This window comes from Budorcas taxicolor, chromosome 4 (assembly GCF_023091745.1).
Source record: "Budorcas taxicolor isolate Tak-1 chromosome 4, Takin1.1, whole genome shotgun sequence".
NCBI lineage: Eukaryota > Metazoa > Chordata > Mammalia > Artiodactyla > Bovidae > Budorcas > Budorcas taxicolor.
Genome location: NC_068913.1, coordinates 68249716 through 68277561, shown reverse-complemented (window position 1 = coordinate 68277561; position 27846 = coordinate 68249716). Strand labels below are relative to the sequence as shown.

General features: G+C 45.8%; 1 protein-coding gene across 1 annotated transcript in view; it reads right to left on the bottom strand.

Annotated features, from left to right (window-relative positions):
• Positions 1 to 3224: 3224 nt before the first annotated feature.
• The window catches only part of SCRN1 (secernin 1), a 39811-nt gene continuing 15189 nt past the window's right edge, over positions 3225 to 27846 (bottom strand). The window contains exons 2-7 of the mRNA XM_052638972.1: positions 25117 to 25298; positions 18196 to 18398; positions 17100 to 17294; positions 14508 to 14673; positions 5894 to 6074; positions 3225 to 3583 (exon numbers count right to left, since the gene is read on the bottom strand). Of these exons, the coding sequence (XP_052494932.1) occupies positions 3425 to 3583; positions 5894 to 6074; positions 14508 to 14673; positions 17100 to 17294; positions 18196 to 18398; positions 25117 to 25298 (1086 nt within the window). The 3' untranslated portion in view covers positions 3225 to 3424. The remainder of the gene's footprint in view (positions 3584 to 5893; positions 6075 to 14507; positions 14674 to 17099; positions 17295 to 18195; positions 18399 to 25116; positions 25299 to 27846) is intronic.

Here is a 27846-nt window from a genome sequence, read left to right as displayed (position 1 = left end):
CCGAGTCTCCCACACTGCAGGCAGACACCTTAACCTCGGCACCACCAGTGGCTTCCCTGAAGACCTTCTCCAGAGATGACCGGACTCCTCCTCAGTCAAGAATGCAGCCCGTGTTTTCTTAACAGATACACTGGCCCCACCTGGCTTTCCTGCCGGGCTGGGCAGAACTGTGTAATAATTGGACCCGCTTGGGATGACAGCAGGGTGCAAAGGAGTTTGCCTCATTGATAATTATTTTTCACACCTAATAATCCATCCAAAAGTGAAGGAACTTCACTGCTAATATCTAATAGGCACACACTTGCTCTGTTAGCTTATAAGAATGACTCTTTCTAATAATAACACTGTCTTATGTTACTGGGCACTAAAGAATCACCATAGTTTCAAATATGTCCTTATTCTACTTAAAATTCCAGACCATCTCCAAGGATGAAGGAGTACTACTTCTGCTTTGCTAATTTACTCTTACTGGAGCTTCTGCTCCTCCTTAGTTAGAGTGGTAAATCCCATCTACTAGCCAAGACTAACTAGCTTATGTTTGGTTATAGGGCGTGAGAACAGGGGAGAGAGTCTGTCCTTCAAGGCCAGTCTTCCTTCTGCACAAGGTGTGCACAGCCCCCTCCCCTCCCCCAAATCGTAATGGATACACAAATGGCATTTTAGGAAGCTATTTACACACTGACCTTTAAACATTAATTTTCATAGTTCACCTTGCATATATTCATTTTCCCTTTAGAAAATCAATCCCTGCTCAAGAAATTATCCACATAATGATAAGCATTTTTCAAAAACAGAGTCTGTTAGGAGCATTTAAAAACAGAGTCTGTTAGGAGCATTTAAAAACAAACATCCCCCTCAGCAAGTGTCCTCAAAATCCAACTGCATATTTCAAACTGTTACTGTCACTAGAAGTGAACATCCACATCAGCAGATTCTTTGCTCTCTTCTTGTCCTTCCCCACGCACCCCAATGCACAAAGAATCTGTCCACTGCTATTATTCAAGCTTTAACTGTACACCTCTGTACAAGTCTAAGAAAAGCATCCCAGCCTCTCTAACTTCTGCCAGAAAAGGGCTGCCCCGCCCTCTAGTGGTAAGACAGTGGCATCACAATTGTGATAATAGCATTAACCCACACAACTCTTAGTTATAGTTGGCCTTTTTCTAGGTTGCTGGACTAAGGTCAATGTCCTTAACAGAAGTGGTCATTGTTGTTTCCCACTGCACAATGGCTGGGTAATGGCATAAGGCTGGCTGGGTTATCCCGTGACCTTGCTTGGCCCATAATAATGAAAGCTGGACCTCTAGGTAATTTATTCTCACTAGACTTCTTTTGCTCAAACCCCTAATCACCTTGGGTATCTCAGACATGCCAGGTCTGATGAACTGTTTCTATGACAGGGGAAGGAGAGACCATGTGGTAGAATTTTATAGTGGTTTTTTGCATCATCTTGTTTTAAATAACCACTCAGCAGGTAGGTTTGGGAGCGGATGAGGTGCCTGTGTCATCCTCAAGCCTTGCCCTTCCCCACTCAACAGCTGTAGACAGATGCTCTCAGAATGGCCATGCCACCTAAGAGGAGACCCTAAGTTCTCACTGAAAGCCCAGACCAAGCCCAGACAAAATTCAGCAACCACAAGCTGCTGTGAACGATCGCTGTTAGTTTTCTCAGCTCAAATATTGCTCCCATGTCTCATCACTCACAGAGGTTTCACATTTTCAAAACTTCTGGGCAAAAAATTCACAGTGCTCTTATGCCTACACCCTTGGAGGGGAGCTAGTAGAAAAAAAGATTTGTCCCAGTGACACCTGTGACCCTCAGTGTCTATGTCTGTGTCTGGGGCCCAATTCCTCTCCAGCTCTCGTGGCATATGATACATTGCAGCTGGGAAACGAGTCTAACCGGAAGTCACTTCCAAGACTCCTGATACTCATAGTATTTCCATCTGCAAATACCTATCACCAGTGAAGGTGATTAGGCCCAGATGGTGCAGGTCAGGCTAGAGAAATGAAGCCACAGCCCTCCCACCCATTGCTGTATTAACATGTACACCTCTCCTCCTCATCTCTGCCTCTGTGCGTGTCAAGAGTGGTTGAGAGTTTCAATAGCTGGAGGGTAAGACCCCTGCCACCACCTGCCCACTTCAGCTACTAGCCTGAAAATGGCTACCGGGCCATGTGGTGTGTGAAGAATAAAGGGAAAGATCAGGGCAAGCCAGGTGCTTTCTCCACAGCTTTGTGGGCTGTAACAGGGTTGGGCAGGAAGGGCGGGGGTGGGACTGTCCCCTGGAGTGAAATGCTTCTCCATCCATCTGTCGCCTTCCTGCCCTCTGTCTTCCCTGTGCTGAGCCCATCTGGTCTTCTTCACACGCTCTCCTGAGCTCTGCTGGTAAGTTAGATCCTTCATGAGCCCACAACATGGGAAACAAATCAGTTTAATTAAAGTCTCTGCTGAGATAACGGGGTGGCTGCTCAGATTCCAGCTACTTTAACTGGAATCTAAACAGCCAAAAGTTTCTCCTTTTCCTTCCTTCATTAGCTGAGAAATTTGCAGCTTTGTGGGGTGGAACTCTGCCACAGGGCCATTTAATTAATTCTAAACTAGGCCCAGAATCATTTCAAGAAACAAGCGCATCTACGCGGCGGGTGAATGGCAGGGACAGCCCCTTGCCTGGTAGGAGAGCCACTCCCTGATCAGGAGTGTTACCTGTGCAGCCGCCCCTGAATCCCTATGGGGATGGGGGGGTGGGCAGGCTTCAGCTCACACAGAAGGCGGAAGCCATCTGTGTGGATCCACTGCACATGAGCGCAGTGCACAGGTTCTTTTGGATCAAGAGAATCCGGAAGGAGCTGTGCCTGGAGCCAGCGGAGCCCCCTTCATTCCTTCCCACTTTGTTTTGCATCTCAGAAGACACAGCCGGGGGCATTCTGCGTTACTGGCCTGTGCTCAGTGTCTCAGTGGAAGCCTCCCTGGGGCACACACACACAAGAGCTCAGGGCCAGACAAACGCCTTTTGTTAACCTGAAAGAAATCGCTACTGAAAGAGTAAGACTCCAAGAGATTTTGCCTTTCCCGCAAACTCGGCGCCATGGAGCCTGTCTTCCACGGCTTTGATGGACTCTAGTCCTCCCATGAAAAGGCTAATGTGTCCATTGTCACTGAAATACAATAATAGCAGCTTAAAATCCACACAGTCATACGATCAGACAACAGGCAAGGGGATACACGTTACACTGCAGAAGGAGGGGATCTACGCTGCAGAAGAAGGGGGCGGCGTTGTAAGGTTCAAGGCAGAACACAAGGGGACTGTGACTTTGACGCATCTCAACTTTCTCATTTTACTTGGACAGGAGAGTGGTTTGTTTGCTGGTAATTTAGTAAGGTGGGAAATTTTAAATAAGAAGGGGAAAGGGAACGCTTACTTCACTTAAAGAACTTAATCTCCGTGTCCACACAGTCATAGAAGAGATCCCCCACTTCGGTGGGGTCCAGGGGGTCACTGCTGGTCAGGATTTCCTCCATGGCTTCCAGGCCTTGCTTCTCTAGTTCCAGCATCGTCTTCCTCAGCTTCTGACCTTGCTCCTGAGAAGGACAAAAAGAGTCGGGGCCACTGGAGTGGATGCTGAAAGCCCTCTGAGGGCCCACCCCCACTCCATTCAGTGGGCTTCCTGCGGGACTGCCACGGGGTGCCACTGTGGTGATGTCACTGCTCCGCCCGGAATACTTCCCGCTGCATTCAGGATGCAATCCAGACTCCTGAGTGACAGTGGGGAAGGCCCTCTGCAGCCCACAAGGCTCCTGCTTGTCTCACCTCCTGCCCTGCCTCCTGCATCTCCTTTCTCTGCAGCCAGACTGAATTAGCTGCCTTCCTCCAACCCATGATACTCCTTGCCACTGCACAGGCCACCCTGCTCCCTGCCAACACTTGGTCAGCTCGTGCCCACCATCAGAATGCCCTTCCTCGGGGCTCCCCATCCAATGCCTTTCCTTCTGCCATGGCTCTTCTCTTCCTGTCTTGTGACGGTCTGTCTACTTGCCTGGGTCTCCTGTTAGATGCAATCACCCAGGGAGTAAGAACTAGGCTGATCTCTATGTTCCTCCATTGCACAGAGGAGGCACTCTCAACAATGCCTTTTGAATGAATAAATGGATCCGTGAATGACATGTCTATCCCCAATTTACTGTTTCTTCTGAAGGGGTGACATCTCTTCTTCCAAGTGAGAGTCACTCATTCACAGTGGATGACAGTGAGAAGCTTTCGTTTGTCCAGTTACTCCCAGAACAGAGAAATGGGTATTACCATTCATCCACCATCTCCCAGTGCTGCCTTAACTCAAACCAATGGTCATTTCCAAATTTCAAAGTCCACCCAGCCTCATCTACCTCACCTCTTGGAAATTTTGTGTAGGATGCCTCAGAACACACAGGTCTTCCTACCTCTGCCTTCATTTGCCAAATAACCAGAAAACTGTGCATCAGGGAGTGACATTTCCCCCCTACTCGGGCTTACTGTCATCCACCTAAAGCGTGCACCATCAGCAATCAGGGCAGGCAGCCCTGGACAGAGCTAGTGCAGTGTAGTGGCAGCATTCCAGTTCTGGGGACACATCTGGCAGGCAGGACAAATATCGAATAACTGTGTGACTTTTGCATGTCAGAATGGTCATTTCTGGGGCACAGAAGAGCAGGGTCTAGAAACAGGGAGACTACCTTTCTCCGAGATGCTTTCTGAACTCCCTTGGATTTACTGTTGATGTTGTCCTTCTTTTTATCCTTCTTAGAAAGCCCACTATACCAGATGTAAGAGAATAAGCTTACCCAGTCCATGCAAAATGTGTGCACCGATTCCCTATATGAGGTCCCTCTTTTCAAGACAAAATGGAACTTCACAAGTTGTTAAATAAATGCCTGGGAAGCAGATGAGCATCTAACAACTATGTTCCTTCCTTCTCTGTCAGCAAAATAGAAGCCTGGAGGGACTTCCCTGGTGGTCCAGTGGTTGAGAATCCCCCTCCCAGTGCAGGGGACGCAGGTTCAATCCCTGGGCAGGGAACTAAGATCCCACATGTCATGGGGCAACTAAGCCCGTGTGCCACAATTACTGAGCTTGCACTCTAGAGCCCACATTTCACAACTAGAGAGAAATGTGCAGTGAAGACCCAGCATAGCCAAAATTGTTTTAAAAACATATAGGCTTGGATTTTACTTGAAAGCCTATCACTAACGGCTGCTATGGGCATATATTGAATATTTCTCTTGTTTGAACTGATGTTACTTTATTAACCAAAGTTTTGGGTAGAGGAAGGAGGGTTGCACTTTGAAGAACTATTTTAAAACTGACAGTTAATTTTAAAACTTTTTACATGAAAAAAATATACAGAACTTAAATTTTACCACTTTAACCATTTTTAGGCATACAGTTCAGTGGCATAAATACATTCACACTGTTATGCAACCATCACCACCAACCATCTCCAGGATTTTTTGAAGAATCACTTGCAAAAAAAAACCACAAAACTATGATTCCGTCTTTAAAGTGCTGCCATAATACAACTGTTTACCTCCAAAAGTATACGAACAATTTCTGACCATAGGAAACCAGTTCTCCCAACTAGTACTGCACATTTCTATTATTCCCAGGTGGACAGTAAGTAAAAGAGGGATATTCTTAGGCCACTGCATTTTGAACAACATCAAAAGTGGAGGCTTGCTTTCACTGGGTTTCAAGAGGCTGGCTGGAACAATTACCACAAGCATTCTAGCGAGGGCCTCGGGAGCCTGGGTTTGTGGAAGCAGACTAGCTGGAGAGGAGGAAAATGATGAGCTTATTATCCGCTTTCTGGTCTCCTTCCTGGTGACCTCACCCGCGCCCAGGGCCCCACTCAGGCTCACCTCGTCACTCTCCAGGACGGCACGAGCCCACTCGTGCGCCTTGTACAGCTCGTGCCGGCGGTCTGGCTTCTCCTGGAACCGAGGCTCCTTTTTGGCAGGGTCGTCGTCCCCAAAACAGGGAGACTGTGCTTTGGGGACGAGTTTTACGTCATCGACAAAGATGAAAGGCTTGAATATGGACCTGGAGAGAAAGGAGAGCACTTCAGCCAAACCAGGTTCAGGGCCTGAGGACAGCAGACATTCCAGGGGTCAGCTCATGGCGGGTGGCAGGCGGGTGCCTCCCGAGAGAGAGTGCCAACTGCATATTTTAGTGATTATTTTAATAAAACTAACTGCCGATTATAAGTTGCAAAGTGCTCTATTTACAGTGAGGAGACATCGACACAGACTAGCTTTCTTCTGGGAAGGTCTTTTGAGAGCTCCTTTCAGCTCCATGAACATACACGGTGCTTTGAGGAAAGGGTGCAATGGGCCACCAATGTGAGTCAGTCTTTCGCCACCATTGACCGTGGAACAAGGCCCCCTGGAAAGGCAGGGTCTGAGACCTCATCTTTTTTTTTTTAGATTCTACCTTATTTGAAAATGTTTGGAATATCTCTGACAGACTCAAGGAGGGCACAGATGAAGACAGATGACCAAAACAGAACCCCAAGGGCCCCAGAGAGGGCACGCCATAGAGAACAGAAGTCTGGTTGTGTGAGAGGGCAGCCGAGGGCATAGTAGGCGGCTGAAGCAAGAACTCTTTGATTCGGCTCTTTTGGCACAAGGGGTGTAACTTGAGGGACATGGTTTTGTATGCGAGTGCCCATGTGTGTGTGCACATGTATGCGTGTGTATATGTGTGCATACCTGGGGACACAGCAACACACCCAATGTGCACACACCCTGAAACAGCTGGGTATCTAAGAAACTGTGTCTTGGCATTCTAGGCCGATGGGGTCTGTGGCGAGCACAGCTGACTGAAACAGCAGGGAGAGAGCTTTACTCTCCCAGCTCTGCACCCAGAAAGAACACAGCTCGATCAAAGCAGTGTTCCGGGGGAGCATGGCACCTCTGGGCCCCGAGGGTGGCCTGTGTTCAATCACACCATGGGGGCACCTGCAAAAACAATCAGAGAGAATGAGACAAGTGTATGGCTTCAATTGGGGTTATTCTCTGTCCTCTTAACTTAGTGCACCTTGACCCACTCTGTGCCTCCAATGGGTGAGAAGTGAGCTGGGAAGTTGAATCCCTGAACCCCGAGGTCCCTGGGCTATCCAGTGCGCCACACATTTTCACATACACAACCATCTGCAAAGCGCTGGGAACCCATGACCCTTGCACCCAACCTGTGTCCTTGGACTTGAGCATCAGTATCACTCTCAGGCCCCACCCCCATCCTGCTGACTAGAACCTGCTTGTTAATGTCCCCAGGAGACTGATGACATCCAGGTCTAAGGAGCATAACCAAAGACAACAGTAACCAGCAGCGAACCCTCAGATTAGTTCCCTGAGGTTATCAAGGGAAAAGGACTCAGGTGAGAGAAAGACCGTGATCACAGCATGAAAGATCCCGCTCGTGTTAATTTCATTTGAATACTGAAAGCAGCTGCACCCTAAGCTTATGAAGTGGGTGAAAACAAGTTTAGTTGCTCAGTTGTGTCCAACTCTTTGTGACCCCATGGACGGTATCCTGTCAGGCTCCTCTGTCCATGGGATTCTCCAGGCAAGAATACTGGAGAGGGTTGCCATGCCCTTCTCCAGGGAATCTTCCTGACCCAGGGATCGAACCCGAGTCTCCTGCATTGCAGGCAGATTCTTTACTGTCTGAGCCGCCAGGGAGGCCACCAGGTAAAGTGGGTGGGACTGGTTAAGTGCTGGTCTCTGCAAGTGATGCAAACACATACAGGAAACTGGCTCTGCCCACCAAGAAGTATGAGGCACAGGCACATGGGCTGGGCCTAATTCCACAAGGCCACATCCTCCCAAAATCCTTCCCTCCTTGAGAAACCAGGAGCTACCTTGTACAGAGGGAACACTCACTACCACTTGTGACTGCCTCCTGAAAATGCAGCACTTCTCTTCCTTCCTCCTGAATGTCAAGTGGGTGACTGCTGAAAGTGGAAGGAAATAATGCAAAAATTTTAAATGTCTACAGAATTTTGATCCCATGGAGTTGAATTCTCCAACTGGTCATTTAGTTGAGGGTATTTTGAGGGTTTACTGGAAGAGGGTAATGGATGGGGAGGGATAGAAGAGGTGGTGGTAAGGGAGAGTCCAGCAGAGAGATATCCAGAACTAACTGCCTCCGGGCACCTCTGGTTTCAGACAACACAGCAGCTTCACAGCAGGCAAACGTCCTACCCTTCTGGGCCTGACAGCCCTCGGGGTTTCCTGAAAAGTCAGTGCGCACACTGTCTTCTAGCAGACTAGAAGCCTCCTGCAGCCTCCTTGGCCTGCACTGAGATCTCCTGAGACCCTGCAGCCCAGAGCCTGCATAGTTCACACCTCCTCCCTAGGCCTGGCATTGCACCGAGAGGGGTCAGAGCCAGGGCTCCCATGGGCTTGAGCTTGGACTTGGCGGTGAGGCTGGGGCAGGCTCAACCATGGTGAGTCAGAGGATCAGCAGTGTCCAGCAGAGCTGCTGAGCCTGGGCTGCCAAGGAGACCCCTTGGGACAGCGGTTCTCCCACTTCACATGGCCCCAGGCCACACAGCCGGTGCTCACTTCTGTATCCCATACAATCCCCCAAACGGAACCTCTCTTTTCCACCTCTCCAAAGTCCTAGTGAGAGTCAGGTTTCACAGGCAAGCCTGTCATTTAATTTTTGGAACTTGGTGCTTTACTTACTATGCGGCTCAGGACCATCCTGAAACTGGCCCCATGGGGAGAACCATGGCACCAGGTCCTCCTGAGCAACTGCCCAGGTCTGCCTGCCTCACCACAGCAGGGCCAGGAATTAGGCTGGACTCCGAATATGGGTCTGTGTCCCCTCTTGACCTCTGACCAGCTGTGGGGCCCATCATTTTTCCCCTCTGTCTCTCAATGGGCTGCGATGATCTCTCCCTTTCAGCTGCTAAAGCTATTGTGCTATTTCTCTTTCTACATCATGAGGCTTATGAACCTGTGCTTTCAAGAAGTTCATGGTAAGCACAGTTGTGGTCTTCTGCACCCAGTACACAAGATAACAGCAGAGTTAAAAAAAAAAAAGAAAAGAAAAAAGTCAAAACCCCCTGCCTGATGGAGCCTCAAGCCGGTCCACACTCATTGGCATGCGGAGGTTAGTTTAACATCAGTGAGAGAGTGTCTGGTGGCATTTGTAAGACAAGAGGGACTATATGTTTATCCCTCCCATCCATCCATTTTAACTTTAAAAATAAGTAAGTTAATAATATGATGAGGTTTCTGTAATATTCTAAAGCAGCCAAAGTCCTCCAATTTTTTTTCCAAAGTCTATAAGGAACTCAGCATCCTCAGCTGCTAAAAACATGAAGTATGTATTCGTCAGGTAGTTGTGCTCACTTGGCCGTGTCAACTCTTAGTGACCCCATGAACTGTAGCCTGCCAGGATCCTCTGTCCATGGGATTTTCCAGGTTAAGAATACTGGAGTGGGTTGCCATTTCCTCCTCCAGGGGATCTTTCTGACCCAAAGACTGAACCTGAGGCTCCTGCACTGGCAGCTGGATTATTTTACCGTCAAATGGTTAAAGGGAGATTCTTTTTTGAGACTGAATAAATAAAATTATTGCCATAATAAACTGCAATAATATACCAGAATGTGGGAATTATCTATAATTCCAACCTGATCACTTATGTCTATAGATCCAGAAAAGGGCAACATGGAAAACTCAGTGGTTTCCAAATGTTTTGATTTCTTACCGAACATTACAGAAAATGACATTACAAATACAAGTAGGTGAGAAGATACTCTGACATTTTCCCAAAAGTGAACCTCAGATGGTAGCTTCTTAAATGACACTTGAATGAATGTATGTTCAGAGAGATGAAATGACTGATCAAGGCCATATATCTAGCCAGCGGCAAAGCTGAACTGCCATGTGGGTCATGACAACCCCTCCCGGCACACCCAGCCACGGTGGGGCCCAGTTCATCACTCATACTGAACACCCCAAGAGCGGTTCATGGCTGACTCTGACACAGACCTCTAGTATGACTAGCCAGCTCACATTTCTTACTTAAAACATGGCCGTGTTCTTACCAATGATGCAGAAACTCCCAGAGTGATGGGCTTAACTTCCGCCCCAGAGTCCCTGGTGGATCTGCTCGCACAAAAACAGCAGCACAAAGGGCCCTGCTTGGATGAATCTGCTAAACTTTAAACCAATCTGATATGGGCCTGGAAGAACCAGTTTCCCTCAATTTCATGTGTCCCTCTGAATGGTTCATCCATGGGTCATCCCAGCTTGGCTGTGAATCACTTAAATCACATACATAGCTAAAGCCACTGGCTAAGAGTAGAACCTATCTGTGAAGGGCGTTTCCATTTAGAGGGAAAGAAAACTAGTACTTCTGGAGCCTGGGACACCCTTTGGACTGGATCCAGATACCCTGCGAGGTTGTGAAAAGTCAAAACCGTGGGGTGGGAGAGAGGAAAAAGATACTGTTGCCAGAGTTAGGAATGAAATCAAAGGGAGGGCTGTTTTACACAAGGTCGTCAGCTGGGTGTCGTCCATGCAGGCTGCGGCCCTGTATTTATATAAACCACAGTGTCTATAACATTATCTCCAATAATGAAAAGGTTCCACTTGTCACTGACATTTGAATTAACCAGATGAGACAGTCTCAACTGATGCAACGCAGACTCTCAAGCCTAGTACCTGGGAGAAGAGGAAGCAAACACCACACACACACACACACACACACACACACACACACACACACACACACCTGTATCCCTTGCATCACACACACACACACACACACCCGTACCCCTTGCATCTCACACACACACACACACACACACACACCTGTACCCCTTGCATCTCACACACACACACACACACACCCCTCGTATCCCTTGCATCTCACACACACACACACACACACACCCGTACCCCTTGCATCTCACACACACACACACACCCCTCGTATCCCTTGCATCTCACACACACACACCCACACCCACACACCCACCCATATCCCTTGCATCACACACACACACACGCACGCACACACACACACACACACACACACACACACACACACACACACACACCCCGGTATCCCTTGCATATCTCCAAACACCACACACACACACACCCGGTATCCCTTGCATCTCTCCAGTTCCCTGCCATAAAGTGGGTCAAAGACCCTCTTTTCCTAGAACTTCCTCCCTATTTTCCAGGCTGAATTACATGGCCTAATGCAGTTAAAGGAATGGGTTGGGAAACAGCCTTCTAATATTTAAAATGAAAATACTTTTAATTCTTCCCTCCACTTGGTTTATCCTCCTGTATCTTGAATATTTGTGTTTTCTCAGATGTGAGAGCTTCTAAGAAGTAGAAGCAATAAGCCCTAATTCATAGTGTCTGCTGACTTCCACAGTGCAAACACACTCACCTGGGCCCCTCTCAAGCTACCCATGTGACATTACTGAACACAGGTTGGGCAGACATGACATCATCAGCTCTCACAAACTCCAACACAGCAATGGAACCTGGAAATTACACTGTCTCAAAATGCAAAGCTACCTCTCTGCTCTTTCCCTTCCCCATCCTTCATACCCATGAAGCTTTAACAGATACTGGCTTCCACGAAGCAAATGGTTAGAACTGGTGCACTAGAGCCAATCAGTGTCACTGTATGGAAGATCGAGGCACCAGCTGACTCATCAGAATATATTACATGATGGAATTTGCCTACTCAATAAAATTAAAGTTCTTCATCTCCCTCTATCTCTCAAACTCTGGCTTTTGTATCTGCTTCCAACTCTTAAACTTACATAATACCTGGTACAAATCAGGAGGGAGAGAAAGGAGGTAAGGAGGAAGAAAAAAGGGGACTATGAGAACAAGCTATTTTGAGAAAAGGATCTATAATTAATATAGTGAGCAAAGAGCCAAGAAGTGCTGAAGCAGACAGAACAACAGTAAGATCGTGTCCATCGGTTTCTAACATTAATTGGGAGGATAAATAACAGTCTTCTTTGAGCATAATCTTCTGCAAGGCCACAGCTCTGAAACTATTTCCTGCAAACATCTCTCTAATGTTTGTAGCATTAGCAGAAGCTGGCTAAAATTTCCCTAATTTTATTACCTAAAACCCAAGAGTAGGTAATTATGCTCCCTGCTGACAAAATATAAAATAGTGAGGATGCCCAATTACAAAGAAACATTGAAATGTTGAAGAGCAGAAAAAAATTTTATGACAGTTCTGTAGTCACAGTAGGCAATGTAGTTCATTTAACCATAGATGATAAAAATGAATGTCTTCCAGGAAGCCCTTAATAGCCTTTAAGGTCTTTTCAATTAATTTAACCATGAATAATTTTCTTTTAAAATTACTTGAAATTTTCACTTTTAGATATTAGAAAGCTATTTTTCAGTGCATTTTTAGAAGTGCACTGGACTGTGTCCTATAGCCTAGGAATCAGAATTACTTTATCTTCACATCCGGGTACCACAAGGCTCTCTTCTAAGCACAGCTGGAGCAGGTGTCTGAGAAGTCAGGAACCAAGGGGGCTGTTGTGGTCGCTCTTCAGCTCAACCCGCTCCTTCAAAGGCTCCTTTCCGGAAAGAACAATGTCTAAAGACCTTGACAGGATGTTCCAGACAGACTCTGAAAGCCTATACGTATCCCTGTGGGCCAGCACAGAGTGCTCACAAAAGCCACCAGCAAGCAAGGTCAGCATCCACACAGGAGAGGAAGGACGAGCCCCAGATCTGATCGACCGAAAAGGGGGGTGGGAGTGGGGTCACAGAACCAGGCATTCCTAACTGGGAGATCAAATCAAGAGAAAGAGTCAAACAAGAGGCGTGTCCTGAGAGGCTGCCTGGAATACTGCTGAGTGGGTGAGGCTCCTGGCTAGAGGCCAGCAGAGGGCCCAGGCTGGGCTTGGGAGGTACTGGGGGAGTGGGGAGACGGATGGAAACTCAAACTATAAAAGGATGCACAGCTGCAAGGGGTGCCGTGCTGGCTCATGCCTCTGTGCCTTGGCACATGCTGTTCCCTCCCACCCAGAATGTCATTCCTGCTTTCAGCACCTAACAAACCCCTCCTCTCACGACACCAGTGCTCAAGAGTTCTTCCTCTGTGAAGTTTCGCCTTCACTGCCTTCTTTGTGCCACCTCTTATCTTGTCAACAGTTAGTCTCTAGCACGCAATGAGCATAATATTTGGTACACAGCAGGTACCTAACAAGTGCTTACTGAATGAATAAATTAGTGAATGAAAGACTAAGGATAGTTTATACAGGATTTAATAGGTCCTGCTAGAAAGATCTACTTATATTGGGACAGGGAGGCCAAAGAGTCAGGGAAGGAACTTGGCTTCTCCCCTGAGTCATCTAAGACAGTCCCTAGCTGGGCACTGCCATTGCCTGTATTCCTAAAACAACAAGAGGAGAGGAAGTATTTTCAGCTGGAAAGGGAATGAAATCAAACAGCTACAGATTCCCTGGTAGCAGAGTCAAAGGTTTGACACCCGATACTCAAATGATGATCAGCCAATGGAACATGTGAAAAGTACCAGAGATCCTGCTGGAATGGGCAGTCTTCTAGAGCCTGAGGAATCAGACTTACTGGACAGACTCCTAAGCCCACCTTAAAATTCCTGACACAAAAGGTTTGGGTTAAGGCATCTGTATTTTTCAAAAACTCCCCTCAAGTGATTCTGATCATTTAGAAGTCACGATGGTTGTGTCTAAGTTACCAATGGCATGATCTTGGTGTGCAGGACTGAAAGTTACTGAGAAGGGCTGCTGTCTGCCAGGCAGACCAGAGATAGTCTAAAATAACAGCTAAACCTGTTATGCATTTACTTGGATTATCTCATTTAATCCTCCCAACAAGCATAAAAAAGTACAGTCTGGGATTATGCCCATTGTATAGGACAGGCACAAGCTTAGAGAGGTTAAGGGACTTACTGGCTATTAACACTAAGTGACAGAGGTGGCATTCAACTTCAAGTGGTTTATTCTAGAGGCCACAAGCCCTTTGCTGAGGTGTGTGGGCAGGAAGCAATGCCCTAAACCACAATGTCTTAGAGAAGAGGCCAGTGCCCTTGAAGTGGCTGCAATGTACCTTATCTCTGGGTCATTTTGTTCTCTAACTCATAGCAACTGGTGCTTCTGATCAATCCTGAGCTTTCCTGTTATCTCTTCTGTCTCACTGAGTTTTATCTATCTTTGCATCACATATACAGCACACAATGCCTGGCCCATAATATATATTAATAAATGTTGAATTTAAAACAATTTGCCTCCATGATTGTGATGAACACTATGTGATAAAAGCCAAGAACTTCCCTTTTTCACAGCTCTTGTACGGCACTGGTCATGGCGATACTGAAAAATGTGACTATATAGGGAAGGGCAGGAACTCAGGGTTTGATTACTGGGTGAGCTCTCAGGGGACGCACACACTTGCCAGCTGTGTGACTATGTCTTGGACAAACCTGGAAGGATCTGGGGTCCCGGTGAAGTAGTGGACGCATGGCGAGCTTCTGCTCTGAGGCAGGACCGACACGATGCTGGCTGTGGTGAGGAAAGACTCAGAATCCACGCAGACTCCACTGGCTTTGTCCCGTAGGACATCAATCATGGTCTGCACAGTGATGCTTTCTGCAAAGAAAAAAGAGAGGGAGGAGGCAAGCGGCTAACCAAAATCCATTAGTTATTTTCCTTTTGAGTAACAGAACCCCTGAAATTACAGCTGGGAACAGAATAGCCCTACTTTAGGTGTGGTCACAGGATAGATCTTGACCAATGAGAGGTAAGCAGAAATGATGTGTGCAACTCGCCCATCACATCCATAAAAAGGAATGCTTGCCCTTCATTCTTTTCCCTCCTTTCCTGCTGGCTGGGAGATGCCAGTGAGTGGACCACGAAAGCAAGTCACATGTTGAGGTAAAGTAACCCACCCACCCTGGACTGTCTATACACATTTGGACTAGGAGAGAAAAATAAAGGTGCCTTTTTTTAAACCACATTATTTTGGGGTCTTTTTGTTACAGCACTTAGCAATTCCTCAACTAGTACCATATGCAACAGAATGATATTCATAAGTATACCATCCATGCAGAGCACCAAGCGAGCTCTCTGGTATAATCCTGCTGGTTAGAGTTAGTATTCTATCTAGGGAATGACCTCTCCACAGTGGGAAATATACACAGAGAAGTCTTTCAAATATTGAGAACCATAAGGATTATTGGCTCTGACTTCAGATAAACAGACTAACAAATCTTTCCCTACATAGAATTCTGGTTCTTCACTTTCTCCCTCTGTTGGTAATTCATTAAAATGGTATTTTTTCAATCTGTATTCATAAAGATCAAATCAAAGCAACACATGGGGAAAAGGTACCTTAAACTTTGCTACCACAACTCATATCCTCTTTGTAAATATCTCCATGGATAATAATACATTGCACCTAAAAATATTAACGACAAGTCCCCACGTTCTTCAACTATCCAGTGTTCAAACTTCCTCCCTGTCTCATAAATGAATCTATTGATTTAAACCAGGATCTGACAGATTGATAATGTCTCTTAAAACTCTTTTAACCACTGCCTCTCATTTTCCCCCCCTTGCATTTTATTTGCTCGGCCATTTCTCCTGAGTCTCCCATACTCTGGACTTTTTAAGCTGCACTTTGCAGATGGTGTTATTAATATTCTCCTCCATCCTCTCAATTTCTGGCAAACTAGTAGCTAGATCCAGAAGCTGCATCAGGTCAATGTTTGATATTTTAGGCAGGACTACTTTACAACTGGTGTTATATATTATACTTTCACCAAGATAGATTTTTTCAATTAAAAACTGTAGTTTTTTATAAGATTCTCATTTTTAAATACTTTCTTACCTTTCTACCCAGAATATATTAATAAAATTTATAGCGAAAGTCCTAAAGTGTTCTTCTAGATTAAGAGTCAGCCAATTTTTTCTTTAAGAACCAGACAGGAAACAGTTTAGCCTTACGGGTCCTAGAGGGCTTCCCAGATGGCTCAGTGGTAAAGAATCTGCCTGCCAGTGCAGGAGACTCATGAGACGCGTGCCCAATCCCTTGGCCAGGAAGATCCCCTAGAAGACGAAATGGTAACCCCACTCCAGTATTCTTGCCTGGAGAATCCCATGGACAGAGGAGCCTGCCAGGCTACAGTCCGTGGGGTCGCAAAGAGCTGGACATGACTGAGCACAGACACATACACACACACAGACACGGGCCCTATAATGTCTGCTGGACTTGTCACAACTGCTCAACTCTGCCACACGGCATGGAAGAGGTCATAAACAATAGGAAAATAAACAGGTGCGGCTGGGTTCCAGGGAAATTTTATTTACAAATCAGGCATCTTAAAAAAAAAACAGGCATCTACCAACAGGTCAACTCCTATTCTAAATCACCAAAGGCTTGACTCACAAAACACACGTCTCACCAGCAAATATAAAATGTGGCCATTGTGGTTTATAGGGAAGGGTTTTCCACTCAGGCACAAAAGTAACAAGCTACCAGTCACCACATTTACCTAAAAATGGATTCTGGCTAAGTCAATATCGGGTGGGAAATAGAGGGCTCATGAAAGGAATTCAACAATTTGACTCAACAAGTGTTCATGGAACAAAGAGCCATAACAGGCATCACAAGGGGATCCTAAGGTGAATAAAAGATAGCACCCCTGATGGCAAGACTCAGCAGGCAAATGGAACAGGAAGATATACAGAGGAGATACATCAAATGTACAAATGCTGAGGTATAAGCAAAGCTGCACTAAGTGTTTCAAAGACAAGCATAGTGACATCAGCATTTAAAGGAGAAATGGGAGCAGGAAATATCCGTGGATAAAAAAGCGTCATGTAAAAATAAATACAAGTTGTGGTCATATGACCGCACAGCAAGGACTTTAGCACAAGTCAGTTTCTGTATACAGGACAAGGTCTGTTCTCCACTTTTCCTCTTTGCTTATTCTCCTAAGTTCAAACAAGGTCTCTGAAACAGCTGCAAGACAAACGGTATGCGAGAGAGAACTGTAAGGAACACCCCAACTCACCTTCTTGCTTTTCTAAGGTGTCTCTGCCTGAACAGCAGGTTAGATGGTCATCAGCTGGAGAAAAAACTTCAGAGAAATTAAACTCATCTTCTCCCGTCCACCAACCTTGACTCTGAGCATAACTCCTGAGTTCCGGATGCTCTGCGTCGATTTTAGTCGTGAGCGAAAGCTGATTGCAAATACACTTGACTCCCTCTGTAAAGAGTACAAAGTCCAGCTATTTAGAAATAGACTTATAAAGACTTTATCAAGAAATGGACATTACAGGGCAGCTCTCCCCTGCAACTTGACTCTAACTATATGGAGGAATCAATTTCATTTCTGAAGAGAGAAACATAAGGTCCTTGGTCTTCTTTTAAGATCTCCTAGAAGGTCTGAGCGTCTTGCCTGGAGAATCCCAGGGACAGCAGAGCCTGGTGGGCTGCTGTCTATGGGGTCGCACAGAGTCGGACACCACTGACGCGACTTAGCAGCAGCAGCAGGTTTGAGCAGCCCTGACATGTTTTATCACGTTTTCAATGAGTGAGTCACTTAACCTGACAAACTAAACCCCAAGCATTTACTACCCACGAGAAAAGTGAAAGGTTCTTTGAAAGAGGCTCTGTGCTGCTAACAAGACTCACGAATGTCACAGCTCCGGACATTTCTCCTCACCAGGTTAGTCTCGCTTAACTACTACCCTCTGCTCAAATCTATATGTATGTTTGTTTTTTTTTATTTTAAAATATGGTACTTCTTCATTCAGATTTTTTCAGGCCCCAACATTTAGAAAAACACAGTGACCCTGATAATGAATTATTTATTTATTTAGGCCACACTGTGAGGCTTATAGGATCTTAGTAACCTAACCCGGGACTGAACCTAGGTACCTGGCAATGACAGAATGGAGTTCCAACCACTGGACCACCAGGGAATTCCCGATAATGAATTGTTTTAAAATAATGCCATGTACGTGCAAATATGTGTGCATCTGGGTGCCCAGAAATGAGGAGCATGTTAGAGCCTGCGGATGTAGCACTGAGAGGGTCTTAAGTCCAGGCACCATGGCCTTAGCTCTTCCTGGCCTTGAAACTCCCCACCAGCCACCCCCACTCACCTGTGATTTTCTCTGCAGCCCAGTACTTCCCTACAGTCTCCAGCACCCAGGCCTCCTCACGGTCCACGATCAGATATGCACTTTGGAAGCTGTGGCAGGAGTTTGCATCTTCATAATAATTCCCACCCTGTCCATGTTCTTCCAACAAGGCGATGATGACGTCTAAGGCTTCTTTAGCTGTTGTCCCTCTCTCTAAACCAAGCCTGAAGAAAGAAGACCAGAAGCACACCTCTGTGATTTCATATCACCTCATTAGCAGCACAGGCATCAAAGGTTGGGACCAAGCTGAGTTATGAAGAATGCCAACATGCATAACTATGTTAAATACTCAGGCTGATACACAAACAGATAAACAGCATTTGAACTCACTATACAGAGCAGACATTCCATTCAGAATCATGGGGCCATTTTCTGTCTTTGGCCACGCCCTTTCCACACAGTCAGGAGCCCAGTGGCTTCTCTCTCTTGAAAGGAAGCTTGGCTGTTTCTCTTTTTCTATTTTCTAACTCTGACTCCCTTGAAGCTGGCCACCTTCGTAGAAGACCTTAACAAGAGAATCTCTCTGTGGCTTGTTCTCCCTCCTGCCTCTGGGCAAAAGGAAACCTCTGCCCAGTCCAGCCCTGACCTCAAGGATTCTACACCAGGTATTCGGGTTAGTAATAGAAGTGCTCTATAGCTAGCCACTGTCCTCTGTGAATGTAATTCACCCACCATCTCCTTAGGAATGGGCGGCTGGTTAGGACAAGACCAGTCCTTTTTCTATATACAGCCCACCTCCACTGGTGTGACTTACAGCTTCAGTCATTCAAAAGGACAAACTTTTTTGTCCAAAGTGAAACAGCCATCTTCTCCCAGCCCTTCCAATGAAGAGACTCCTTAAAGAGACCACAGAGACTGCCCTCTACGGAACTTGAGCCTGTGTGCTTGCATGCTAAGTCACTTCAGTTGTGGCTCTTTGTGACCCCAGGGACTGTAGCCCCCCAGGCTCCTCTGTCCATGGGATTCTCCAGGCAAGAATACTGGAGTGGGGTGCCATTCCCTCCTCCAGGGGATCTTCCCACAGGGATGGAACCCACACATCTTGTCTCCTGCACTGGCAGGCGGGTTCTTTACCACTAGCGCCACCTGGGAAGCCGTGTAACTTGAGCAAGTTATATCATATATTTGAACTTAGGTTTTATGTCACCAGTAAAATAAGCACCTATGTCACTGAGTACTAGGAAGATGGGTTTTATGAGATAATGAACATGAAAATACATGGCATTGGCACCAGGGACCAAGTAGGTGATCAGCAAGTTTTCAGACACAGCAGACTGTGGCAGAAAAACAAATGACTCAGAGATAAAGGGACCTCATTTCTAATTCTGCCTCTGTTATCCACCAGGAGTAACCTTTTCGAACCTTTATTGTCTTGTCTGTAAAGTGAAAAACAGTACTGTTTCCCTCCCAGGCTGATTTGAAAGAGAATCGCACGTAATGGGTGCTCAGTAAATTTCTATTCATCTCTTCATTCAAATTGTAATGTTGGTGACAGAAGCGTGGAGTCTCAGAACAGAGGCAAAGGAACCCTACTAAGATAGCAGCAGAGGCCAGTTCTGGGTGAGTTTTCAACTTAAGATGCAATTACTATTAAAATTCACCCAGTTTGATTCTTCCTGAAGGGACAATGCACTGTGCTGCCAGGGAGACGAAGAGATAATGGGACTCCATGATCCGGATTTATCTTTGCAACAGGCTTATTTTCAGAGATAATTACATACCAATTCATTTGGCATTTCTCAATTTAAGCTCACTTAGGAAGCCTTGATGACAAGGCAATGCTTTGAGAAGTTGAAGCCTTAGGGGAGTCATATAAGAAAAAAATTCATTAGAAGATGGAAGTAGTGGACTCTTCTGTTGGTCCGTGTCATCTTCTCCAAAAAGGAGTAGAAGACATAAGCACTCACCTCATCTCGAAGGCCCAGAGCGAACAACTGTGCGGCAAGTACCTCTCACAGCCAAGAGCTGGCCACACAGGAGGGCCGCTTCCTGCTTTCCACAGGTCCCTGGTGGCTCCTGGTCATTCTAGGCAGCATGGACCCGGGGCCTCTGCAGGGCCCCACTTACCCGTGCAAACAAGCACTGGGAGGACTGTGAATACCCAGCCAGGGACAGCAAGGTCACCTTTGGCAGCTGTGACTTCTCTTTCACAGGTTTTCTTTTAAAGATTTAGAAACAAAAAAATGTTTTTTGAAGTGGACTATTTTTAAAGTCTTTGTTGAATTTGTTACAGCATTGCTTTTGCTTTTGTTTTGTTTTGGGCCCCAAGGCATGTGGGATGTAGCTCCCTAACTAGGGATGGAACCGTGGCCCCTGCCTGCACTGGAAGGCGAAGTCCTAACCACTGGACCACCAGGAAGGCCCTCTTTTGCAGTTTCTAACTTACTCTCCTACTGCTCTGCCTGTTTGCACCCCACACTGACTTTGGTGCCTTCTGCAGTGTCTGCAGGAGGGCCTCTGCACTCATCCACAGACATGATTCTGATTAAACCCCTCATGCCAGGACCATGGGGAAAAGATCCCCATTTGTCCCACCTGACCATTCCCAGGTGGTCTCCCTGCCATGGGCCGAGAATAGGACCACTGGCAAAGCTGTGGATGACAGAGGGTCGCATCCTCTCCACCTGAGATCCAGAGGTGCATCTGTACCTCTGGATCCAGGCCCACAAGTCACCCACCATCAAGAGGCCTATTTTAAAGCCTTTCCCAACATTTCCCCTCCTAGATGAGGTGCATTCATGTGATGCCAAATGAAAACAGGGACTTTCTGGTCTCCACGCCTACTTCACTTTGGCTGCTATACCTCCTTCATGGGCTTGACTGGAGCAGGAAAAGGATTGAAATTAACTGCACCAACAGTTAACTATCAATCAACTGTTAGAGTCTCACTCTGACATTTACCTTCAGCATAACTCAAATCCTTCAGAAATGTGCGCCTGGTCAGGTTATTCTGGGTCTTGGAGTTAGATGCTCCCAAATTCAAATCCTTATTTTTTATGGAAAAATTCTGGAGGAAATGCTTATTTGGGGCCAATGACTTTCTCACCGGTATGTCGAACTCACTGTGTCCTTTCTGGAAAGGTGAACACAGCTCACCAAGGAAGATGAGCACCCTCCACACTCCCCTGCTGCAAGCTCCTATGTTTAGGAACACTGCTCGCTTGTCTTCTTGATCCCTATGCTTCCACTGATTAGGAAAACCCCTGTGCCATTGTATCCCAATTAAGGTGAAACATGGAGCTTCCCAGGTGGCACAGTGGTGAAGAAGCCACCCGGCAACACAGGAGACTCAAGAGATGCGGGTTCCATCCCTTGGTCGGGAAGATACCCTGGAGTAGGAAATGGCAACCCGCTCCAGTATCCTTACCTGGGAAATTCCATGGACAGAGAAGCCTGGCGGGCGGCAGTCCATGGGGTTGCAAAGAGTCAGACACGACCGAGCACACACATGCAAGTTATAATCAGATTTCCTGTAAACATACAATTACTGCCCTAGAGAAAGTCATAAAAATAAATTAATCCCCCTCCCCTTTTAGGAATGAGCCTATACAGATACAGAGGCAAATAACCTTTCTTATTCCCCACAAATCAAGGGGTCTGCAAGGCCTCACTGTTTTTTTGTTATCAAAAAGTTCCCAGCTTCTAGCCAGAGCGATGAAAGCAGGAGGGGGAAAAGTGGATGTTAACAGCTGCACTGATTTAGAAGAAAGGTGTGTGAAACCTTTGGACTGGCCTCCATCTCCTGGTATCCAGAGCTTCCTGGCTCCTGGAGAGAGGTAACCTGCACTCTAGTACGGAGGCAGCCTCCCTGAGGGGGCAGGCACCCGACACCAGGCTCTGTGGAAGCCTCAGGCAAATCCCTTAATCTCCCGTAGCCTCGGTTTCCTGTCTACCAAACAGAAGTAGCCACACCCACTTCACCAGGTGGTGGTGAGAGTTAAATGAAATATTCTCTGCAAAACTCATTACCCAATAGTGTTTGGGAAATAGTAACTCTTATTTCCACAGGTTCTTTCCTCTATAGACACTGGTTAGTGTGTGTGCTCAGTCATATCCAACTCTTTGCAACCCCAAGGACTGTAGCCCACCAGGCTCCTCTATCCAGGGGATTCTCCAGGCAATAATGGGGTAGGTTGTCATTTCCTACTCCAGAGGATCCTCCCCGACCCAGAAATAGAACCTGTGCCTCCTGCACTGGCAGGCGGATTCTTTACACTGCGCCACCTAAAAAGAGCAAAACCAACATTGGCTGAACCTCCCTTCAAATCACCAGTGAGTCCTCACACTCACCAAAAACACCAGGAAGAACTGTCTTACATAAGAGATTCAAATCACCTTTTTACCGCACTGCTCTCTAGTGTCTATTTCTGCCCTGCTTCTGACTTAAATAAACTGTTTCTTTGTGTGCTCTTCCATACCTTGTGCTGTGTCTCTAATAATAAACTCTGCAGCTGTTTTACAGTGTTTGTCAGGAAGATTCCCCTAGAGGAGGAAATGGCAACCCACTCCATTATTCTTATTTGGAAAATCTGGGCAGAGGAGCCTGGTGGGGTCCATGAGGTCATAAAGAGTTGGACATGACTGAGCATGCACGCACTCCCGCCCCTAAGTCCCTCTGAAAACATGTGGAGCTACCGCACCCATCGGCTGGGAGGCACTTAGACGTTGATCTAGGAGGCCTTCTGGCTCAGGGGTCACTTTTAGGATTCAGTTGGTATGGAATGGCCCCTCAGTATCTGACTGTGTGTGACTGAACTGATCATGGCTGGTGTAAAGCTGAGACCCTGAACTCACACAGCAGGGCCCTCTTCACCCACCTGTCTTTGTATTGTAATAGCTGGTCATGGGTGGCCAGGAAAGGAGTTGAAGCTAAATGACTACAATTAAACTTACCCTGTCATCTACTCCCAACATGTGTTACTGTCCCAGACCTTGGTAACTATCACAACCTCAATTACGTGCTAAATATATCTTCTCTGTCTACATCCCTGGGCCTTCTAGACCCAGGTGAAATGCATCTCCTTGAAGCATTGCTAAACGGATGCAGCCCATTATCATCTCTGAACATCTAGCAGCGTTTGCTGAGAGCCTGGGATTCTGTGCCATTTAGGTGGCTAAAAATCTCCAATTGCCTTAAGAAACATTTCTCCTCCTGTCATCTTAAATTGGCCTAAAATCTTGCATTGCTCAATTTTCTGTCCTCTCCCTGCAAACAGACTAAGATCTCTTTGAAGTGTCTGAACTTCTTTATGTGCCTACAGAGTCTAACACAAAGCACATATTCAATAACTCTGGTTGTCTTATAGGTTAATGAACTTGAAAAGATACGTCAGAAGCATTGAAGAAAGAAAAAAACCATTCTCTTCTGTCATTCCTTAGAAATCAACTGTTTAAATGGTGATATTTGCCAGTTCCATTAATCCCCTCCATGAAGACAATGATAACTCAAAATGCAAGGTTGTAAATGAGACATAAAAGGGGCATTATTTTCCACTGCTAACTCTTCATTTTCAGGATTTCTCTTAAACAGGGAGGTAAAACTACTGGGACAACTGTCAAAACATACTCTGAAACTTTGTTATTCTCTCCATTGCACTCTGTTGATCAAGAGAGAACTCATTATAAATATGAGGCTTTTTCCCTCTTTTCTCCAGCTCAGGGGACCTGCTCCTTCTCAGTTAATAATAACCAGGAATAGTAGGGAAGGGTGAGGAAGGCATAAAGGCAACATGGCATCAAAAAGTGTCACAAACTGACCTGTCCACCAGGTGAAAGAAGCTATGGGCCACAGACGTCTTTGTGTAGATATAAAATTTCTCCCTGCAAAACCTATAAAATGTAAAAACCTCCATTCCTTTTTGTAGGATGTCCCCTTTGGGAAGCTCTAGAGGTCATCCAATTCAGGACTCACACTGAACAAATGATGGGCACAGATACTAATGGTGTTTGCACACTGAAAACCAAGACCTCCAGCTCCCAGCCCAGTCCCCCTTCAACCATACCATGAGTCCCTTGCATTTCACTATTTCAGGAAAAAAAGAAACTACTTCAGAATGTCATTTCATTCCTGCCACTTTCTACTGTAGTCATTCTTTCCAAACTTGGCCACTGATCAGCCGCTGCACACCAGGGACACGGCCCTAGTGCTTGTGACACATCAGTAAACAAGCCAGCGGAGACCTCCTTCTTGCCAAGCTTACACGTCCGCCTCCGCGCTTCACTAACGCATTAAACGTGAATGCATTACCCTGTGGCTGGGAGGGGAGAAAAAGAGAGAAAAGAGGACAGAGACATAGAGGGGAAAGGAGGGAAGCAGTTTCTGTTCTTTCTTCCTTTATATTTTATGTGTTTTATATATATTTTTTCTATTTACTTTTATATATTATATTTCAAAGACCATAAAATTGACCCATTTAAAAGTGTCATTGAATGATCTTTAGTATCTTCATAAAGCTGTGCAACTATCACCATAATCTAAGTTTAAAACATTTCTAACACCCCAAAAAGAAGCCCCATACCTATTAGGAATCCCTGTCTATCCCCCACTCCAACCCCAAGAGATCACTTTCTGCTTCAGTGAATTTGCCTATTCTAGGTATTTCGTGTAACTAGAATCATAGAATATGTGACCTTTTGTGTCTGGCTTCTTTTACTTAATATAATGTTTTCAAGTATAGCAGGTATCAGCACTTGATTTTTTTTTATTTCTGAATAATATTCCATTGTAATCTACTCTTTTTTCCACCACCTCCAAATTTACATCAAAAGGCGTAAGTCTTCTTTGGAAGGACTGCATAACAAAGTATGAGGTTTGAGAGAGAGAAAGCCCATCCCCACCCCAACCTGTTTGAGCGGTTGCCTCTAAGAGCCACCATGCAGTACCTGACCAGATCCATCCCCAGTAAGGCTTCTGTCTCAGCAGCTGGTTCTCTGGCATTGACGGCTTCATTGGCTATGCACACTCCATGTTCATTGGCTCCCATTTCTGCCCCCCAAAGCCACGCAGGTCTGCTTATCACAATTGCATGGGTCCTGGGAACTTGGTTGATTGAAATGTAAGTGCACTAAAAAATGAAGACAGAAGAAAGAAAGGGCCATTATCTGTCAGGTACCACTTAGTTTTCACCTTGGTACTTCCATTAAACCACCACATCCACTACAAACAGAGCCGAGAAATAAAAGGCCTTGGGAACACCCAGACTTAAAAGACACCACACATCTCGAAGCAGCTCAAAGGTTTCCACAGTGAGTTTCAGTCTTGCCACTCACTCAGTTTCCAGTCTCTTTAGTTCAAGCCAATCAGCGCATAATGAAGACATCTATAGTGGCAGTCTATTTTCATGTACCAGGTATTGAGCTGGTCTCTGCCCTGAATATTCTGTATCTGGTCATTTTAAAAGGCATAGATGGCCACCAGCATTTCAAACAAGCATACCTACTAATTTGCAAAACTCCTTCTAGATTAGTGGTTTTCAAACTCTGTAAAAGTTATAGAGCTCTATCCGTAAAGGAAATTCTACTTAGATGCCTAACACAGAAAGCAGATAAAAAGGAAGATGCTTTGTCTGCAGAACAGAGGTCCCTTAAGCTTCCTGCAATGTTCCTCAGCTCCTTAGAACATAGTTTGACAACCTACATGATTGCTCTAGTGGTACAAAAGATAAAAACATAGTGATACTTCACATTTCACTAATGCATTAAACGTACACTCTCTTATCCACTATGCTTCCCAGTCTGCCCCATTTGATCCCCATACTAAGCCCATGAGGACACCGTCCCAGAAAGGCGTTTTTTGAACTCCTTTTACAACTGTGGTACACGCCACTTAGAGCTGTGTCTTACCTCCTCCAGTCCCATGCCTGTTTTTCCATTCACCTCAATACACTTTGACCAGTTCTATTGTCTTTATGCTTTTGGGTAAAAGTTTGCATGGAGGAAGGATCCTGAGGCTAAAAATACTTGGAAAGAAATAGCTTTATCTAGATTAGCTCATTCCTTTCCAAGTAGACACAGCAGCCTGGAAAGCACTCAGAGCCTTCCCCTCCCCACACTGGGCCCCTAGGAGACTCTACTGGAGCAGCAGGAAAAGCACTAAACTAGGCTGGCCACGGGGCCTCCTGACACTGATATTCTAGTATCTATGACACCCTCTTCCCAAGAAGGCTGCGGAACTCAGGGCTTTAAATTATACAGGGCTTTTTAGCTGTCAGGGGAGAACTCTATCAGCCGCAGCATCCATTTACATTTTAAACTGGGCATCTGAAAGCACTGGATCAACTGCAGCCTTAGATCTCTTTTTTTGATTCAACACCCAGTTATATTTCTGAATGCAGCCCAGAAAGCTATTCTGCATTGATTTTCCATAATCGCTAAACCCCAGGTAAGAGCTGAAATGCACACTCACTGTTCACGTGACATCTGTATCTTCACAATCCACATTAGGTATTGCTCTGCCCTGGGATAATGTTATTTCACTTGATAACTATTTGTAAACTGAAAGCTAAACTCAGAGGTTGTCAAGAGACCCTTGAGTTTTTCATGGCAAACTGATAATAAAATATACTCTTGAAATGTTTTCCCCTATTCAGTTCCCTATGGTTATTTATTTTTAAAAAAAAATGATCCTTTGACAACAAAAACTGGCCAAAGCACTAAACAAACTATGATCCTCTGTGCTCTTCTACATGGAATTGAGGTATATATGTTAGAATTGTCTTATTTCATGCAAAAAGCAGTCCAGACATTGATCAACACTTCCCAAAACCCCTGTACCCACTGAGGTCGAGTGACAAATTCTGTCTTGAAAAGACTAACTAAATAGGGACGGAATCTCAACTTCCTAAGCACAGATTTATCATAAATTTTTTTTAAGGACAGGAAAAAAGCAAAAATAGGAAATGAGCTTATTTATTTGTCCTCAAATTCATGATTACACCTTCATTCCCATTTCATCAATTATCTACAGAGCACCAACCACACACAAGGCATCTTGTGCGAAGTGCTGCCGGCAGATAAGTCAGTGAGGGGCCCAGTCCCTGTCCCTTCAGTTGGCAAAGGAGAAGGCACACACACAAATGACCACGACCACCAGCCAACTTAAGGTGTGTCTGCTTAACAGGCACTGCATCTCCCCCTCCTCCCACCTATGAAAAGTGAAAGTCCCCAGTCATGTCCAATTCTTTGTGGCCCCATGGACTATACTGTCCATGGAATTCTCCAGGCTAGAATACTGGAATGGGTAGCCTTTCCCTTCTCCAGGGGATCTTCCTAACCCAGGGATTGAACCCAGGTCTCCCACATTGCAGGTAGATTCTTTACCAGCTGAGCCACAAGGGAAGCCCAAGAATACTGAAGTGGGAAGCCTATACCTTCTCCAGGGGATCTTCCTGATCCAGGAATCAAACTGGGGTCTCCTGCATTGTAGGCGGATTCTTGACCAGCTGAGGTATGAGGGAAGCCTTTGCACTTCTGATCAACCCAATCCTGCTATTCCTTTTCCTTTTCCCATTCCACTCCGTTTTAACCCTTCCAAAATACTATATAACTGACTTACGTACTGCATGTGCTGTTTATGTATGCTATTTCCACAGGCTAGAATGTAAGCTCCATGAG